At 42.5% G+C, this 18779-nt stretch overlaps 1 protein-coding gene across 10 annotated transcripts in view; it reads left to right on the forward strand.

Annotated features, from left to right (window-relative positions):
- Nucleotides 1-18779, forward strand: part of PLEKHA7 (pleckstrin homology domain containing A7) — a 251076-nt gene that overhangs the window by 121623 nt on the left and 110674 nt on the right. For 4 of the 10 annotated variants that reach the window (XM_031942081.1, XM_031942088.1, XM_031942078.1 and 1 more), the window contains exon 1: nt 12646-12908. The exons of the other annotated variants lie outside the window; for them this stretch is intronic. In XM_031942081.1, the coding sequence (XP_031797941.1) occupies nt 12661-12908 (248 nt within the window). In that variant the 5' untranslated portion in view covers nt 12646-12660. Of the gene's footprint in view, nt 1-12645; nt 12909-18779 lie in introns of those variants that run through there. 10 annotated transcript variants of the gene reach the window in all.

Here is an 18779-nt window from a genome sequence, read left to right on the forward strand (position 1 = left end):
GGCAACAGATTTCCATATGGGAGATAAATGTGAAAGAAGGGCTAGGAGGGGCAGCTGGGTGGTACAGTAGGTAGAGCACCAGCCTTGAAGCCAGGAGGGACCTGAGTTTAAATCTGATCTCAGACATTTAACACTTCCTGACTGGGTGACCCTGGGCAAGTCACTTAACCCCAATTGTTTCAGCAAAAAAAAAAAAAGTTAAAAGAAAGAAAGGAAAGAAGGAAGGAAGGAAGGACAGACGGACTGAGGAAGACACCAAGGTCATGAGCCTGGATGGCTGAAAGGATGCTTGTGCTGATGACAATAATGGGGAAGTTTAGAGAAGGGGGAGATTTGGGTGGGGAAGAGAGAAGGAACATAATGAGTCCTGTTGTGGACATACTGAGTTTGAGATACCTTGGGGAACATCTAATTTAAGATAACCAAAAGGAAACAGGGGGTGGGGTGGGGTGTGTAAGACTGCAATTCAGTATAGATGTTTGGCCTGGGCATATTGATCTCTGGATACGTAATAGGTTCTTCTTACTGGAGGTTTTCAAACAAAATTTGCACGGCATTTAAGGATTTCATTGAAGGTGGACAACCTCTATGTTCCATGGCTCTGATCCTGCCTCTGGAGCAGACCATTATTATACTCTGTCTACTTCCCACGGCATCTCTATGCATTTACCCTGGGACTTTGTGAAACACATCTAAGTTTTATGTGTGGGTACGACTTTCCTGACACAGAAAAAAGAAAAAGATATCTTGGACTGGGCCTGGGGCTGGGCTTAGGGAGAGAGAGAAGTTGTCTGTGGATAATATATACACAGACCTCCATAAAGGAGTATGTACATCTTCCAGTAATGCTATTTGTTCATTTTATTGTCATTCGTGCCCGTATGTCCCGGCTCCACCATTAACTTGTAAATTAGCTTATAAAAGTTATGAAGTCTTAGTCCAATGAGAATGCACTTGATATTCAGTCTAAGGTAAGGTCTGAGCTGGCAGCGTGTGGTGCTTAACAGGACGGTTAGAATTTATGGATCCATGATGTGAGATTTATTGACATTTCACTTTCTGCTTGAAGGTGGAGTTTGCTATCAGCTATCAAAGTCAAACTGCGGATTTACAGTCTGGCAGAGCCAGCCATAGAGGCTCTAGGTTCCCACTAGCTTCCCAACACAGGCAGCTGCGGAGGACCTGAGGCTCTGAGAATGCAGCCTGGTTGTGGACCCCTGGCTTTCCCCCGACCTCATATGGATGGGGCTGAAGTCCAGCACATCTGCTGGGAGCCATGTCAAGGGCACTTCTTAGAAAGTCAGGGAGGAGGAAATGAGGGGGGTGGAAAAGAGGATTGTGCAGATGGTGTAAAGTCGCTTGCTGACTTCAACATATCCTTTAGATGAGTGACCGTAGTACCATCTATGTCCCCTTCCACTTCCAATGCTTTCTTAGCATTGTGCCTTGAACTCCTGTTCCCTTCAATTAAGGGGGAGAGTGGGGTAAGGCTAGAGAAAAGGTTCCCCCTGTCTCTTTCCTGAGGAGAGGGAGTGTCTTGGTTTCTTCCCATGCAGGACCCTCCAAATCAGAGATCACTGGAGTTCCCATTATTTTTTATTAAAATTGTGTTCCCCTTCCCTTGCTTTATGTGTTCACTTTAAATCTGGATTGAAAACATTTTCCAAGATTAAAACTTAGTGAAATGGAAATCTGGGGAAATCAGGTAGAATATAGCCAGATGGTAGGTTACCAAGGGAGCACTGTTTAATTTCATTTTTAAATGGAAAACACATTTTGGATATCTGCCTTCCTTCTTTCCCCAGTTGGTATTTTCTGCAGTCTTTAGGCAAAACCTAAAGAAAGATTAGACATAATGTTGTATTGTATTTCGAATGGAGTTATTATTATTGTTGTTATTATCATCTCTGTGTGTCTATCTCTCTGTGTCCCTCTCTTCATCACCTCTGCTCTCTGCTTCCCTCCCCTCTCTAGCTACCAGCAAGTCCTCCTCTCCCACATCTACTTTTCCTCTGATCTCCTCATCAGCTTTGAAAGCAGCCCTGTCTCTTTAGCCTCGGGGCAAGGCTATGAAGCTAAGAAGGCTGACTTGGACTGGGCTCTCTCGCTGCCTCCTTCTGGATTTTGAAGCCCTAATTCAGTCAACTGCCTGACCTTTTTTTCCCCTTCTAGGTAGCAAGATTTCATAGGGAAACTTGAGTTTTTTCTCTAACTTCATAATCAAGGTTTTCTTTGTAAATCTATCTGACTGAAGTATATATTATTTTCCTTTATAGGTATTATATGACCTATTCTTCCTTTTTACTAGAATGTAAGATGGTTGAGGGCAGACTCATAGTAGGTATTTAATACAGACTTATTTAATCTGACATTTTGGATAGATGATAGTTTCCGTTTTGTTGAAGTGGTAAAAACTGATCATTAACGTGCTCAAGTCGCATTCATTGCTACTTCCTTCAAGATCTAGCTCAAAAAAACGAACTCCCCTTTCCCTTTTACTCCTCATCCCCGAGGTACTTTTATGATTACTTATATACTTGCTTTATACAATCAGGTGCATTTCTGAAACATTGTATAAGTGACATTTTTTGTAAATTGAAACATTTCCCCCAACTTAACTGGAGTTTCCCTCTCGGTGGAACACAGTCTAGCCCATGGAGGCTTGGAAAGTGCTTCATTTCCACCTCCCAGAATCCTTCACTTCCTCCAAAGCTCAGGTGAGCTGTCACCTTTCCTGTAAAGCTGATCCTCTTCTCTGTGCTGTTAGTACTGCCTCAGATTATGTGACTTTTATTTAACTGTGTATATGTATTGCAGAATCCATAGCAAAATATGGTGGCTGGGTGGCTTTTATCCCTGCCCCCGTGCAGATATTCTTGTTGATTCAATCAGACATTACCTATGAGAAAAGCATCTCAAGAATGGGAGAACTTTTGAGCCAGGAGACAATTTAGGGATCCTCAGGCCCTTAGAGGAAAGACATGGATGTCTTCAAGGTCATACAGCAAATTCTTGTTTGAACTGGGACCAGAACCTGGTTCTTCCTGATTCCCAGTCACTGGAGGGCTCCCCACACCCTCCAGACACTCATATAGGAGCATGACTTGCCCAGGGTCATAGAGCAGCTAGTGAGTAGCCTGGGAGGAACTAGACTTCAGGTCTGCCAGTGTTTTTTATCCTAACTTCCAGAAAGCAGTGCACAGCCCCATTTCAATTACCCATTTTCTTCCTTATGAAAGAGAAGGAAGCTTTTGGGCGGTTGTCATGGTGACACGTGAAGGACAGCATGAAATCAGAGAGTGCTTACAGCCTCACAATAAGCAGTTATCATCTTTCCCCAGAGAGGTAGGCACATTTCCTTAATCACCTTTTAAAGTCATGTTTGAACCAAACATTTCTGTCAGGGAGTGCGAGCTGAGTGTCTCTGGGTTGCAGTCACGGTTAGAGTAATAACGGCTGCATTCTTATTTCTAATTGCTTTTGTGTCCCTGCAGTGGAATAGCATATGTGGCTTGATCATGAAAACTCAGGGAAGTAATTAGAAACTAGCAACCACTCACAGGGTAGCATTGCCAGCTTTCTGGGTGTCTCGGTATCTCGCCGACCTTCCTTTCCTGCCGCCTCCTCCTTACCCCTCCGCTCCTAGATGCACATGCTTTTCTGGATTGAGGCATCTTTCTTTAGTGATCTCCACAGGGTATCCCACTTAAAACAGCATTTTCTTAATGTGTGGTGACTTTAAGTGATGCTTCTCATAACTAGCTTTTCTTCCCACCCTTCAAAGAGCTTGGAGAAAGCCATTTCAGCCTGGAAGCCAGAGCTGTTTTGTTTTTTTTTCCTTCATATAATAAAGTTGTGGCAAGTTTTTTTAGCCTAACAAGGAGAGGGTTATAACTAGGGTGAAACAACCGGGACTTTGCTCCAGGGTGCCGACATTTAGAGGGCACTGACAGCATTTTTCTCTTTCAGTAGCCATAAACAACTGAGCTTAGCACCAATTTAACAAGAGGAGTTAGTTATAAACAGGAAATGACTTTTGTGCTCCTTACCCTCCATGTATTTTATGGTTGTTGGCCCAGGCACTGGAGTTGCCAGGGATGGCTCTGTCTACTTGCCAATATCATGGAAGATGTGTAAAGTGACAGTTGTTGGAAGATTCCTTATTGTTGATGAAGCTCCTTAAATGCTTTTTTCAGATGGATGGGACTGGACCTGTGATTTTCATGGCTAAAGGGAACTCTTGGTGAATAATTTCTGCCACCTTCCCTGCAATTTATTAGCTTTAGAGAGTTGCCTGCAGCAAGTTGAGTGACTTGGCCAGGACTACACAGCTGGTATATGTTGGAGTCAGAACAGAAACCTAATTTTACCTGAATTTGAGACCAGCTCTTTATCCAGCATGACTATATTGTCTCTAGGCAGATGATATTGTATTATTTTATCTTCGTCAGAACACTGCAAACTACTTTGGTGAAATCCAGTCTAGTGAAAGAGATTGGGCTTAACCATTCATACCAGAAAAACAAAATGGATGAAATACAACACAGCTCTATCTATCTATCTATCTATCTAATCTATTTATCATGTATCTCTTTTCTCTCTTTCCCTCTTCTTCTCCCTCCCCTTCTTCTTCCCTGCATCATATCTGTCTATCTTCAATTCTTCCAGATCTACAACTTTAGTGTTGTCATTTACTCCCCAATCTCCCTTACCTTGATCATATCCAGTCATTTGCCAAATTTTGCCATTTCTAACTTTACAACATCTCTTATTTTCAATTCGTCTTTACTCACACAACCCATTATTGTTGTTCAAGCTCTCACCTGACTTCTGAACCAGTGCAATGGCCTTCTAAGAGTTCTTTTTCCTTGTCTCAAGTCCCTCTTCACTCTAGTTCATCCTCCACTCTACTGCCATATCCTACCCTTTTGGTTTCCACATTATCTTGCATATCCCCTCTCCCTTTCCTTTAGGCACCCAGTTGCCTCCTTAGTTCAGGCCCTCATCAATTTCCTGGACTCAAGTCTTGCCCTTGTAGTCTCCACACAAGTGCTATACATTTTGCTTAAGTTCCGATCTGGCCACGTGATTTTTCTATTCAACAAACTGAGAGAAAAAATAAACATTTATTAAATACTTCCTTTGTGTAGCACTGTACTAACCTGAAAGATATAAATCCAAGCAAAAGAAAGATGGTCTTTGCCCTCAAAGAACTTACATTCTAATTGGGGAAGATTATCCACAAAAGGGAGCTCAAAAGGAACAGCAGGAGGGAGGCAAAAAGTGCCATATGGAAGCATGGTTTTGAAGTCCACTGTGCTCTATTGCTGCTCTAAGAAAGTGGTCCAGAGAGATGGTGAGCTGGGGCCAGGATTGAGTAGGAGGAAGAGATCAGGTTGGAACTCATTTGGGAATGTGTGCTCAGAGCGTTGGTGATGCTGAGCCATTTCCTGTGCAGAAGGCTGACTCTTTTATTACCAGCATCCTCCCACTGATGTCTTATGGCTGTGAATTCTGAAATCAGTCTCTCTCTTCTCTTTCTATGTTTCTGTCTTTCCCCTTTTCCCTTTTCTACTCCCTCTCTCCCTCTTTCCCCTGTCTCTTTCTCTCCTCTTTCCCTTTTTCTTTCTCTTTCCATCTCTCTTCTTCTTCCTCCTCCTTCTTCTCCTTGTCCTCCTCCTCCTCCTCCTTTTTCTTCTCCTCCTTCTCTTTCTTCTCCTTCTTTCTCTTCTTCCTCTTCCTCTTCTTCCTGCTCATCTTCCTTCTCTCTATCTCTCCCTGTATCATCTCCCTCTCCTGCCCACCTCTCTCATTCCTTTCCTCCTCTTCATTCTCTCTTTCACCCTGCCTTTCTGTCTCTTTATCCCTCCCTCCTTTCCTCCTCTTCTCTCTGTTGTTTCTCTTTCCCCCCTGTTCCCTCCCTATATTTTCAAGTACCTTTAAGGGTGATGGAAAGACTCTTTGTGGGCCATAAGATGCCACAGCGATTCACCTGTGAAAGATAACTTCGAGGTTCTGCTTAAGGGAAGTGTATCACTAGAAAAGGAAGTGGGCTAATAAAACAATGAAAAACAGTAGACAGTAAATGGGAAGCTTGAGTGCTCTGCTGATACCTGGATTTAGGACCAACAGACCAAAGGAAGATTTCCTGTATACTCAGTCGGGCAAGATAATACAGAAGTAAATAGGCTGTAATCTGTCAGTGGAGGGAATACCCACTTGGAGGAAATCACAGATCCACCTAACCACTGGAGGGCCAAGGATCATTTCTGTACAAGGTGAAGTTGACAAGTCACTATCCTGCATGTTGCCCTGCCAGTCCTAAAGTTTAGACTGGCTAGATGCTAACACTCCCTGTTTTCAGATGAGAAAATCAAAGCTCATAAAGTGTAGAAAGCTCACCCCTCAATGCCCTATTGCCTCCCCGATTCCCCCCTCTGAAGGGAACCCTTGTGACCACGGGCTAACTCACAGCTCCTGATGACTTAAGGATCTTTCCTGATTCCACAATCAGCATTTTCCCCGGTGCAATGAAATCATGGAAGCTGCTCCCTCTCTCTGGCCACTGTCCTTCTGTTTTCCTGTGTCTATGGCACCCCGTTTAGATGCATGATGTTGTGGGTCCTGTCTCTCCTGTACATATCTCTCTTGTGTATTGGCTCCTTCATTCTAGATGGTGAGATCCTTGAGGGCAACAAGTACTGTCTTTTGCCTTTCTTTGTAACCTCAGTGCATAGTCCAGTGCACATAGTAGGTGCTTAAAAATGACTGACTGATATGAACATGGGAGAGGGCAGGAATGTACCACTCCCTCTGGGTGGGGAATCCCCTTCTTCCTCTCTTGTTTTCCTCTGTACTGGTGCCAGCCTCTGCCTCATTCTTAAGGTGCTTTTGACCCTGGAATCCCATTACCAGCTTGTTTCGTACTGGACTGAAATGCCTCTGCTTCTTAGAGCAACTTTAAAACAGGCTGGCCCACCCCAAAGAGCCCCTTCAGCCCCAGTCCGAGAGAGTTCTATACCTCATAAAGGAACTGTGGGCTATTAACTCTCTCGTTCATGTATTTAAAACTTCATTTTATGTTTAACACTCTGTAATGGCACTAACTGAGATGATGTACAAAGGATCACCCAATGGCATTTGGGTCTAGCTAGCATCCAAGTCTTCTGCCAGTTCAGTTTTCTTCTGCTAGGAGATGCAGACCCTCAGAGAAAGGGGGTCACTCCCCAGATTTTTTGCCCATGCAACAGTAGCTCTGACTCCTAATCATCAACAGTTATATTATACTTTAAGATTTGCAAAACATTTTACCTATATAATTTTTACAGTTCTGGGAGGTGGATGTCCTTATTATTCCCATTTTGTCAGTGAGCAAACTGAGGTAGACCCAAGTGAAGCAACTTGCTCAGTTTTTGTCTAGCTAAAAGCTGAATTCAGGTCTTCCCGATTCCAAATCTAGCATTTGATACAGCGTGTCATCTTGCTTTCCATTGCCTTTTGCAATAGGGAATTTTGCCTCAGAAGCATCAGATCTAAGAGAGGTTGTATTTTCCAAGCACCCTTTTAATAGTCCCTTCCTCCCCCACCATCAGTCTAGTGATTGGAATGAGTTTCTCCATGATGCTTTGCCAGTGTGGCCCGGTATCTGCTGAGGTAGTAGCTGGACTTGTACACACAAGGAACGAGACATTTCTTTTCTCCCCTTCACTGGCCTTTTATGAGCCTGTGGTTCACTGCATTAAGAGGTGCATTGCATAGCAGGGGGATCCCCCTCACCATCAGTGAAAGAATATCCAGAGCTCTCTCTGCCCCATCATTTCCTTGAAGCTTAGTGCTGGTGTTAGGGAAGTGGGCCAGGAACCCGAAGATCAGAGCCTGAACCGAGATTCCAAGTCGGTGATAAAGAACTCGGGGCATCCCAGGGCGGGGAGCCATGTTCGTACAACAGCTCCTGGTCAACATGGCCAGTATCAACTTCTCTGAGAGTGTTTCATTACCTTGGTAAGATCACACAGAGGTTACTGGGTGAACTCTGGTCATGTTCTGGAAATGGAGGGATCTATTGATTGGGAACATGGGCCTTTGCCCGGTCTACAGATCCGGCTGGTGTGACACTGCTCTGAGCTCCCACAACATAAGCTGTTCACACTCTCTTGGCCCCTGCCTCAGTTTCCCCACATGTAAGATAGTATTCCCCAAACTACTCATTTGTAGTGGTGTTTTGAGGAAAATACTTTGCATGTTGCAATGCTAGTAATTCAGCTGTGCTAATATAATTAAAAATACAAGATATGATGTTATTCATCTTGCCAAGTATAGCAATAACAACTATGACGAGACAATTCTTGTGATGGGAGCAGTGACCGTGTCTTCTGCTGGAATGACCCTTTTGTCATTCTCCCCAGTTCCCAATTCTTTTTTCCCCCTTTTTCTTTTTCTTAAATGGCACTATGCCTCGATTGCTCATTGCCTTCCCCTGCTGCTATTGGCCCATCAACCCCTTGATTTTTGCAATGATGGGTTGCTGCAGTGCCCTGGTTTTTTTTTTAGAAATAAAGGCTTGAATGTCAAGATTTATGTGGGTCACTCCAAGCTGTGCACTCCTGCTACCGAGCTTGTGAAGCAAATTCTTTGCCTCAGCTTGGCTTCTGTAGAGCCTTGTTATGGCTCTGAACCGTGGCTGCATTGAAGCTGCTGCTTGTAAATTTAAACAAAGAAGCTGTCGCCCCAAGAATAAGGCAGCTAGGTGGTGCAATTGTTAGAAAGTGAGATTTGGTGTCAGGAACACCTGAGTTCAAATTCTGCTTCAGAGATTTAATAGCAAAGTGAACCTTAAGCCTCTCTGGGACTTAGTTTTCACATCTGTAAAATGGGGGAATTTGTTGTGAGGATCAAATGAATTAACTTATTTTAGTTGCTTTGTAAACCTTAAAATGCTGGATAAATGCTCAATTTAATAAAAGTAAAGTAAACAATAATAAATAATTTATTATTAACAGCAACAACAATAGTAAACATAAATAAAACATCAGGAACTTGATTAGCTTAGGATCCTAGAATATAAAATATCAGAATATTTGACATTTAAGATCTTCTAGCCCCTGTTGGGGAACTTGAATCCTGGAGAGGGGATGAATCTTGTTTTCTGGAGATCAAGTGTGGTTTCCCTTTAGGAAGCGGTTTCCAAGGTTGGTCCCAGGTGTCTCCAGTTGGAATGTGTTATCAGTATATATTTCAGTTGACCTGGTGTATGTTTGCAATTGTCATGCCCACTTAACATCTGTCTCAGGACTCGGTCCTGGAGTATAACCATCCCAGGAATGGGGTTTATGCATGTTCTTATTTCTAGAAGGCAAATGAAAAGGTGATGCTATTAATCTAGTTTGGGATGATTGGATGGCCCTTCTCGTAGATGTTGATTAAGAAGATAGTCATTCATAAGTCATGAGCAACTCAGTCTTTTTGTTCATCTTTAACAAGATTTAGAGATTAGGATGTTTTGTGCAGTACCCGGAGATTAGGGTGCTGGGTGAATCATCTCTGCAATATTTACCACCCATTGGCACCCAAGGTGTGATATCATGAAATCTTGGTACCTTAGGTTAAAAAAGAATATTTAAAATAGATTAAAAAAAATTTAAAGCAGCAACTTTCCTTTTAGTTGCTGTGTAGCTATATTCTGGTTGTAGGCGCTCAGCATGGCCATCAAAGGAGTCAGTCAGTCAACACATTTTTATTGAGCACCTACTGTGTACCAGGAACTGTGCTAAGTGGAGGTCCCGGTATTAGAGCAATCCTATGGTGTCCCAACAAAGGATAATCTATAAACCTCTCTTTCTGAAGCTGCTAGTTTAAAAATCAGGATTTTATAGTAAAGTATATGATCTTTTGTCATGTTAGATGCTGACCCTCTGTTCTTTTTCATTCAAGCTTTCTTTCTGGAGCTCCTCTCCTATCAGGGCTATTTCTAGTGGACCCTGGCACTTGGCACACCCTGGGATCTCTAGGGATAAAACTGGTAAAAACTGAACCCAGAATGCTCCTAGTCAAAGGGATTTGTGGTGAGCAGTGACTTGGAGTTAGGAGGACCTCTTACTCTTATTAGCTGTGTACACAGCAGTTTCTCTGAGCCTTAGGCCTGAACTAGATCTCTGAATTCTCTTTAGTTCTAAATCCACCCCCCCACCCCTCCTTTACCCTCTCTCCCCCATGTTGATCCCCAGAGAGACTGTAGGGGAACATCAAATTCTTCTAGGATGTTGTCAGGAAGAAAAGCTCTCGCCATGTTTCATGCCAAGGAGATCTTCTAGTAGGTTCTTGCCTTTGCTCAGTGAGCCTTTGTTATCAAGGATGGTTCTCCTTAGGCTTGGGAAGAACCTCTTTGAAATCTGCCTGCTTGGTGTTTGGCTTGGCAGGAAGGGAAGAGGTAGTGGGGTGTGTTCTTTTGGACTGATTGCTCACCCTGAAACGATCTGCCTCCAAACTCATGAGAGCTGGGGTTGAATCTGGGGCACTGCAGTTCAGATGACCCATTGGGTACCAGGGAGGCTTCCTTGGGTCCCTCTGTGGTGTTTTTGTCACCATTTTGCTATTGGGTAATTCAGTTCAGCAGAAAGTTAGTGAGAGTGTGTACTGAGTGCGGTGTGAGCGCTGAGGGGGCTGCCCAGATCAGTAGTTCATCCGGTCCTTGCCCTAAAAGATCTTACACATGGAACAGCACCCTAAAACTTTGCCACAGATAAAAATGATGCAAATTGGAGTTCGAAAAGTACGATGATTGTAAGTTCTGAGCTCTCCACGAGGGAGGGATCCATCAGTGTCTGATCATGGGAATTAGGGAGGCAAGTTCTTCCCTGGTCTAAGGTTGTATTCCTTTCGTCAAACCTATCTTGGAAACCCAGGGCTGGACGCTTTACTTCAACCAATTTTAGAAACTAGGAGCCAGACAGTTAGAAGGCCAGTGCAGTGCTGTTCCCTCATGTGCCCTATTCCTCATTCCTAATCCCTGCTCTGGCCTTAGCTGATAATTAAGTTGTTAACTGATGCCAAATCCTTTTGCTCCTTTCCCCACTCCTGGCCCCATTATGATGGAGTGAATTAACAGATAGTTACTACCTCTGAGGAGCTGCTGATCCCTGGGAGAAGAGTTAGAATAAACCAATTCACAATGTAGCTCCCTGTCCTCTGGAAGTCTACATTCTAAATGTCCTCAAAACTGAGAAAAGTTATAACTTTTCCAATGGTACTTAATAACTACATTAATTGAACTGTGGTCAGCAAAAGTTTGTATTTACTCAGATGGTTTTTGCCTGTTGTGCTGTGCCTTGAAGGCCACACCATTTTGGAAATATGGGGAAGATGACCATCTTCTATCTCTGAGTCTTGAGTCTGCACAGCCTTTTTCTTTTTAAAAACAAACATCTTTTTGTTTTGTTAACTATTTCCCAATTACATTAAAAAATATAGTTTTAAAAATGTTGAGTTCCAAATTCTTTCCCTATCTTCTGCCCCTTATTTATATCTCAAAAAGGCAAGCAGTATGATACCGATCATATATGTGAAGTCATGCAGAACATATTACCACATTAGTCATGTTGCAAAAGAAAATACATTAAGCAAAGTAAAGAAAATGAAAAAAGTATTCAGAGTTCATCAGTTCTCTCTCTGGAGGTGGATAGCATTTTTCATCATGAGTTCTTTGGGATTGTCTTGTATCGTTGTATTGCTGGGAAGAGCTAAGTCATTCACAGTTGATCATCTTACGGTGTTGGTGTTACTGTGTACAATGTTCTGGTTGTGCTCATTTCATTTTGCATCAATTCATATAAGACTAAACAGCCTTTCTTGCAACCTGACTATAGTGGCTTCATACAGCAGACAGTAGACAAAGGCAGTGATGTTAGCTTTAGTGGGAAGTGGAATCTGAAAGATGTTGACCTTTCCTCAGTTCTTTCTTGTCTGACTGGGTGGGCTGAGCAAGAGCACTGCTCCCTGCCTCAGTTTCCCTTTCCATCATGGGAATCCTAAAATTTTCCTCCTACTTTGGGGAGGAAAGATGCCATCATTTGGTTTGGATCAGGAGAGACTTCATGGAGAAGGTGGAATTAAGCTGAGCTCTGAAGGAGAAGTGAGGGAGAAGTACCTTCCAAGCACAGGGAACCCCCTCACTTAGGCAAAAGGGAAGAAATGGGAGTTAGGAGACTGGGTGTGAAGAATAGCAAGGGGGCAGCTCTGGCTAGAGCAGAGGTCAGAGGGAGGAATGTACAGGTAACATTTGCTGGAAAGAGAGAAGGGAAGCCAGGTTGAAGGGCTTTACGTGCCCCCAGAGGAGTCTGGGTCTGAATTTGAAATAGGGCTGGTTTGTCCCTGGGAAGGAGTTCAAGGGACCGCAGTGGAGATGGTAGAAATGGAACTGAAAATGTTAGGGGCGGAAGGATCATCCAGTTCAACCTTACTTTTACAGATGAGGAAACTGAGGTCCCGAAGAGCTTAAGACTCTTCCCTGGCCATTAGTAGCGTGAAGACTGAAACCCCGGGCTCCTGCTCCCGAGCGCGTATCCTTTTCACCTCCCAGTCCTCCTGGGTCTGTGACTCAGAGCAGGAACTCGGCCAAAAACCGGCTAGGAGAGGGAGGAGGGGGCATGGTGAGGCGGAGGAGGAATGAATGAGCGGGAAGGAGGGTTTGGATCGCGGCAGGAGGCGGTAGCTCGGAAACTGAAACAGAGGAGCCGGGAGGGAGGGGGAGAGACCGGAGCAGCTCAGGTGCCCTGCCCACCGCTGGCCACGGCGGAGCCCGAGCGGCCCGGGGGAAGCCGCGTCTGCAGTCCACCTGAAACTGGCATTGTTGGTCGGGGTGGTGCCCCGGGCGCGGGAACGAGCGGACCCCGGCGATGGAGTCCGAACCGAGAGTGAGTCCCAGCTGTCCTGCCTGTCCCTCTTCTCCCCTTCGGCAGCCAGGCTCCGGGGGAAAGCTAAGTAGGAACCGGGTGGGAGAAAGCCCTGCTGGGAGGGAGGACAGAAGCTCGGGGTCACGGCTGGGGTGGCAGTTCCTCTCTAAAAAGCCCCAGGTTAGTGGGGGAAAGGTCATCCTCCTGATCCGCCTGACTTACCTGGGGGCAGGTGAGATCAGAGCAGAAAACTCTCCGGGGTTTTGTTTTCTCCTTCTGTTCTTTGGGGCTCGATCCTGGCGAGAGGGGAGCGAGAGTCCGAGAGTTGGAAGTGTGCTTAAAATAAGGAAGGTCTGGCCCGGGAAGGGACCTGGGGAGGAGAGGCTCGGAGCCGGGCGCGCCTTGGACACTGGGCAGCGGAGGCCGGAGGAAAAGGTCCTGGCTTCGGAGCCAGGCCCTGGAGGCTGTTTCCTTTGGGTCTGCCCATACCGCTTCTCCCGCCGCTCAGTTTTCTCCTCTATGAAACAAGGGGCTTCCTCTTAATGGACCTGTAAGGGTCTTTCAAGGTTCAAATCTGTGTCAGAGCTGGAAGGCAATGGCACTTAGTCCGATTCCTTCCAAAAAAAAAAAAAAAGTTTGTCTTAGATGAATGGAGTCATTTCAGGTCTGTCCCACTCTCTGTTGACCCCGTTTGTGATTTTCTTGGCAAAGGTACCCGAAAGATTGGCCATTTCCTTCTCTAGCTCTTTCACAGATAAGAAACTGAGGCAAACAGCATTAAGTGACTTGCCCAGGGTCACACAGCTAGTATCTGAAGGAAGGCATATTTGAACTCAGGTCTTCCTGATTCCAGACTTGGCTCTATCTACTGCACCACTTGGCTGCCCTAGATTAGAAGTGTCAAAGGTCAGGTAGAAACAGGGACTCCCAATTCCAACAAACTTGTGATGGGCAGATGCAAACTTTCTTCATCCAGAAAAAATTGTTGGGACTAAATGTGGATCACAACATAGAATTTTTACCTTTGTTGTTGTTGTTGTTTGCTTGCTTTTTTTCTCTCTCTTTTTTTTCCTTTTTGATCTGTTTTTTCTTGTGCAGCATGATAAATGTAGAAATATGCATAGAAGAAATGCACATGTTTAACATATATTGGATTACTTGCTTTCTAGGGGAGGGGATGGGGAGAAAAATGGACATGGTTTTACAAGGTTAATGTTAAATTATCTTTGCATATATTTTGAAAATAAAGGCTATTATTTAAAAAAAGGGGGGCCTTTTATCTATACATGAGGATCTTTCTGAGGTACATATTAGCTTAATTTTAAATTATAATTTGTTTTGCTGTATTTTTATTTATTTTATTGTATTTGAATTTATTTTGGCCAATATTTCTCAATTACATTTTAGTCTGGTTTGGGGGCACTTGGAAATGTTACCTGCTTCTGACGTGTTTGAAACCTCTGTTCTGCAACATTAAACAGGTGGATGACACTTGATGTTTTCTGAGGATGAGAAGTTTCCCCTGATACTTTTTAAGATTCTGGAAGACAGCAACTCTGGCTCTTCATTGCGTTGCCACCCACAATTGTATTATAGTGAAAAGAGCGCTGGATGTAGGGACAAAGAGTTCAAATCCCAGTTCTGCTACTTAATAACATCTGTGATTTTAAGGAAGTCACTTAATCCTGTCGGGTCCTCAGTTTCCTCACCTGTAAAATAAATGAAGTGATCAGATTAGATCAGGAATTCTTAATTGGTGAATTTCAAGAGGTTATTGAATTTGGATAAGAAAAAATTACATCCTTATTCTAAAATGATCAGTTTCCATTGTAATACTATGTATTTTATTTTCTGCATATAAAATAGTATTCTGAGAAACATTCCATTGGGTTCCCCAAACTACTCAGGGAATTTATGATGCAAAAAAGAATCCCCTCCCAGATTAGCTGACGGACCTTTTGGGGTCTCTTTCAATTCTAAAATCTTGTTTCTTAAGGGTGGTGGTCACCACTGTTCAAGAGCTAATTTTTGGTAACCCTACCTCTCTAGTAATGATGCTTTGCAAATGTTAAAAGTGATGATGTTGGTTTCAGGTTGATTTTACCTTATATAGCCCCTTGGCTGAGTTCTTAGACATGTAAATAAGAGCTTAATTTTATGGTGTCATAACCCAAAAGAAAATTATTCTTTTAGTTCTGGGGCTATTATACAGAGCTTTGTATTTGGGAACAGTTTTATAGCTAGAATCTCAATCCCATAAATATCTAACAAAATCAGTACTAGGGAGTTGATTTTTTTTTTTTTTTAATGAGCACTGGGTCTTGGAATCTGAAGTCTGTGTTCATATCTTGACATAGACTTTGAACGTATCACTTTAAGTGTCTGAGACTCAATTTCCCTATCTGTAAAATGGAGATTATAATAGTTGAACTTTGTACCCCGCAGCCTTTTGCCTTTTGCCAACTTTAAATGCTATTGAAATCTGAGGTGTTGGTGTTATTTTATCAGTATATGAACTTGGCTTAAAATCATTTCCTCCAGAATTCCATTAAAAGTCCTGAGTTGGCCAAACAACAATGGAAAAGCCAGGGCTAATTGGACAGAACTCAGATGGACAGGGCAATTAGGAAGAGGGTTAAAGGAGTAGAAATCAGGATTTGAAAAACAAAAGTGAAGATCTGTCTTACAGTGATGTGTGAGAATATCTAAATGTTTTCAGAGCCGACATATATATATATTAAATAATGGCTTTTTATTTCCAAAATATATGCAAAGATAGTTTTCAATATTAACCCTTGCAAAACCTTGTATTCCAAATTTTTCTCCCTCCCTTCCCCCCACCTCGACAGAAGGCAATCCAATATAAGTTAAACATGTGTATTTCTTCTAAAGACATTTCCACATTTATCTTGTTACACAAGAAAAATCAGATCAAAAAGACAAAAATATGAAAGGGAAAAAAGCAAGTAAACAACAACAAAAAAGGGAAAATACTATGTTGTTGTGATCCATATTCAGCCCCCACAGTCCCTTCTCTGGGGGCAGATGACTCTCTCTATCACAAGATCTTTGGAACTAGCCTAAATCACCTTGCTGTTGAAAAGAACCAAGTCCTGGCTCTCTTCAACAATGAGATGAACCAAATCAGTTTCATTTGTTTAATAATGAATAGAACCAGCTACACCCAGTGAAAGAACTCTGGAAAATGAGTATGAACCACTACATAGCATTTCCAATCTCTCTGTTTTTGTCCGCCTGCATTTTTGATTTCCTTCACAGTTAATTGTACACTATTTCAAAGTCCGAGTCTTCTTGTGCAGCAAAATAACTGTATGGACATGTATACATATATTGTATTTAACTTATACTTTAACATATTTAACATGTGCTGGTCAACCTGCCATCTGGGGGAAGGGATGGGGAGGAAAGAGGGGAAAAGTTGGAACAGAAGGTTTTGCAAGGGTCAATGCTGAAAAATTACTCATGCATATATCTTGTAAATAAAAAGCTATAATTAAAAAGAAAGAAAGAAAGAAAAGAACTACGTCCATCACAGTTGATCATCACAGAATCTTGTTGCTGTGGACAACATTCTCTTGATTCTACTCACTTCATTTGGCATCAGTTCATGTAGGTCTCTCTGAAATCATCCTGCTGGTCATTTCTTATAGAACAGCAATATTCCATTAACTTTATATACCATTCTCCAACTGATGGGCAGCCACTCAGTTTCTAAGTTCCTTGCCTCCATAAAAGGGTTGCTACAAACATTTCTAGTGCTGATATATTTAATGGATTGTTAAGAACAGGTTGTGTATTGTTTTTAATTATACTAATGAGGATGGAAGAGTTTGGCAGACTCCCTTCACCCTGGGGTTTTCGAGGTTTCAGTTCTTTAACCTAGTTTATCACCTGAAAGAGTATCTGTATATGACTTGCCAGAATGGCTTTTGGATGCCCATCCAATTGAATAAACACTTATTAGGCTCCTACTATTCACAGTGAGGACTCCAGGCTTTTAGGTGATGTAGGTCTTTGTACCAAGGTTCTGTGTGAATGTAAAATTGCTTCTCTCACTCTTATTAAGTTGGGGAGAATCTGCATCATGGTCTCATCCTCCCACACTTGGACAGACCTAATCATTAGTAATTTTTTTTTTTCTGACCTCAAGCCTAAATTGGTCTTTTTGAGACTTCTACCCATTGTTTCTGGTTCTGTTATCTGGGACCAAGACTGATCCTTTCTCCTTTGACAACTTTCACTTCCTACTGCTGACTCTTCTTTTCTTCAGACTAAATATGTCCTTTACCTGCCCCTCAAGGCCCCTTTCACTGTGCTGGTTGCCTTCCTATGAACATTGTCCAGCTTACTAATATCCTTTTAAAGCTATGGTGCCCATAAATGAACACAGTACTCCAGATGGCATGTAATAAGGGCAAAGCACGTGAAGCCATCACCTCTTTGTGCCTACAACTCATGCCTTTTAATCCAACCCAAAGTTGCATTAGTGATTTTTAGCTACCAAATCAACTTACTGAGACTCACTGAGCTTGAAGTCTGCTAAAAGCCCCAGATCTCTTTTTTTTAAACATCTGCTGTCTAAGCATCTCTCTTTCATCTTGTGCTCTGGAAGTTGATTTTTTGTACTTAAGTGTAAAACTTAACATTGATTCCCTGTTGAATTTTATTTTATTTAATTTAGCTTTTGGTTCTCATCTGTCAAAAGTCTTTTGCATCCAGATTCTGTTATCTTATATGTTAATTCTCTATTCTGCCTTTGTGTTATATGCAAATTTGATGAGCATGTCATCTATACTTTTATCTAAGTCATCAGTAAGAATGTTAAACAGCACAGGGTCAAGCAAAGATCCTTGAGGGTATGCCCCTAGAGACCTCCTGCCTCATTAACAGCTATTTCTGTTGACCATCCAACCAGATCTGAATCTACCTGGTTATATTATCATCTAATATCTTTTCATCCTCTCCATGAAAATGTCATGAGATTCTTTATCAAAAGTTTTGCCAAAATTGGTTTAGTAATCCTGTCAGAAAAAGAAAAAAGGGCAGTTTGGCATTGATCTGTTTTTGATGAAACCATATGGACTCTCTGCTTCCTTTTCTTAGATTTTCATCAACTATTTTTATTTAATGACCCATTCTAGAATTTTTGGTATCTTCTTATCTCCTAATTAGCCATTTTCTCCTGTCATTTTCATCTTAATGGTTTTTCTCCTTCAAAGAGAAATCATAAGCAAAAGAAAAGGGGGAGGCAGGCAGAGTAGGGGTGAGGAGAACTAGCTAGAAGACTTCATATCCGCGTGAGAGGGGATGAGGGTTTTTGTACTAAGCTGGTGGCCTTGGCAGTGGGTATCACCTCTAAACTATTAAGCAATCCCTGTCACTTTGAATGGAATGTAGGTAATTGAACAGTCTAACTGAACAGCCTACTTTCTCTCTGTTGTCATTTGTCATCATTTGCCCTTAGTAAAGGTCTTATCCCTCCTTTGATTCTCCCCTTTTCCCCAGTAGAGATTGGTTTAAAATCTCACCATTTTTTTTTTTTTTTTGTCAATCAATTCCCTTCAGCAGCCTCAGATCATATCAGCTTTCTTGTTTACAGGACCATACCACACTCGGATATTCATCCTGTCACCTGGCCATCTCCAATATGATTTGGTTGGTGACTTCCTTTTGCATCGACAATGGTCTCTTCAGATAAATGCCAATTTCCTCCTCAATAGAACTGTTTCCCTATGTATCTACAGAATTTCATTCTTGAGCTCTTTTGTCCCTCCTTGGGTGCTTCAAACTATTTTAAAACAGCTCAGCCAAGAAGGTAGTGGAAAGAAGTTAATCTTGAACAAGACAAAATGATTGAAGTGATCATAGATC

This window comes from Sarcophilus harrisii, chromosome 6 (assembly GCF_902635505.1).
Source record: "Sarcophilus harrisii chromosome 6, mSarHar1.11, whole genome shotgun sequence".
Taxonomy (NCBI): domain Eukaryota; kingdom Metazoa; phylum Chordata; class Mammalia; order Dasyuromorphia; family Dasyuridae; genus Sarcophilus; species Sarcophilus harrisii.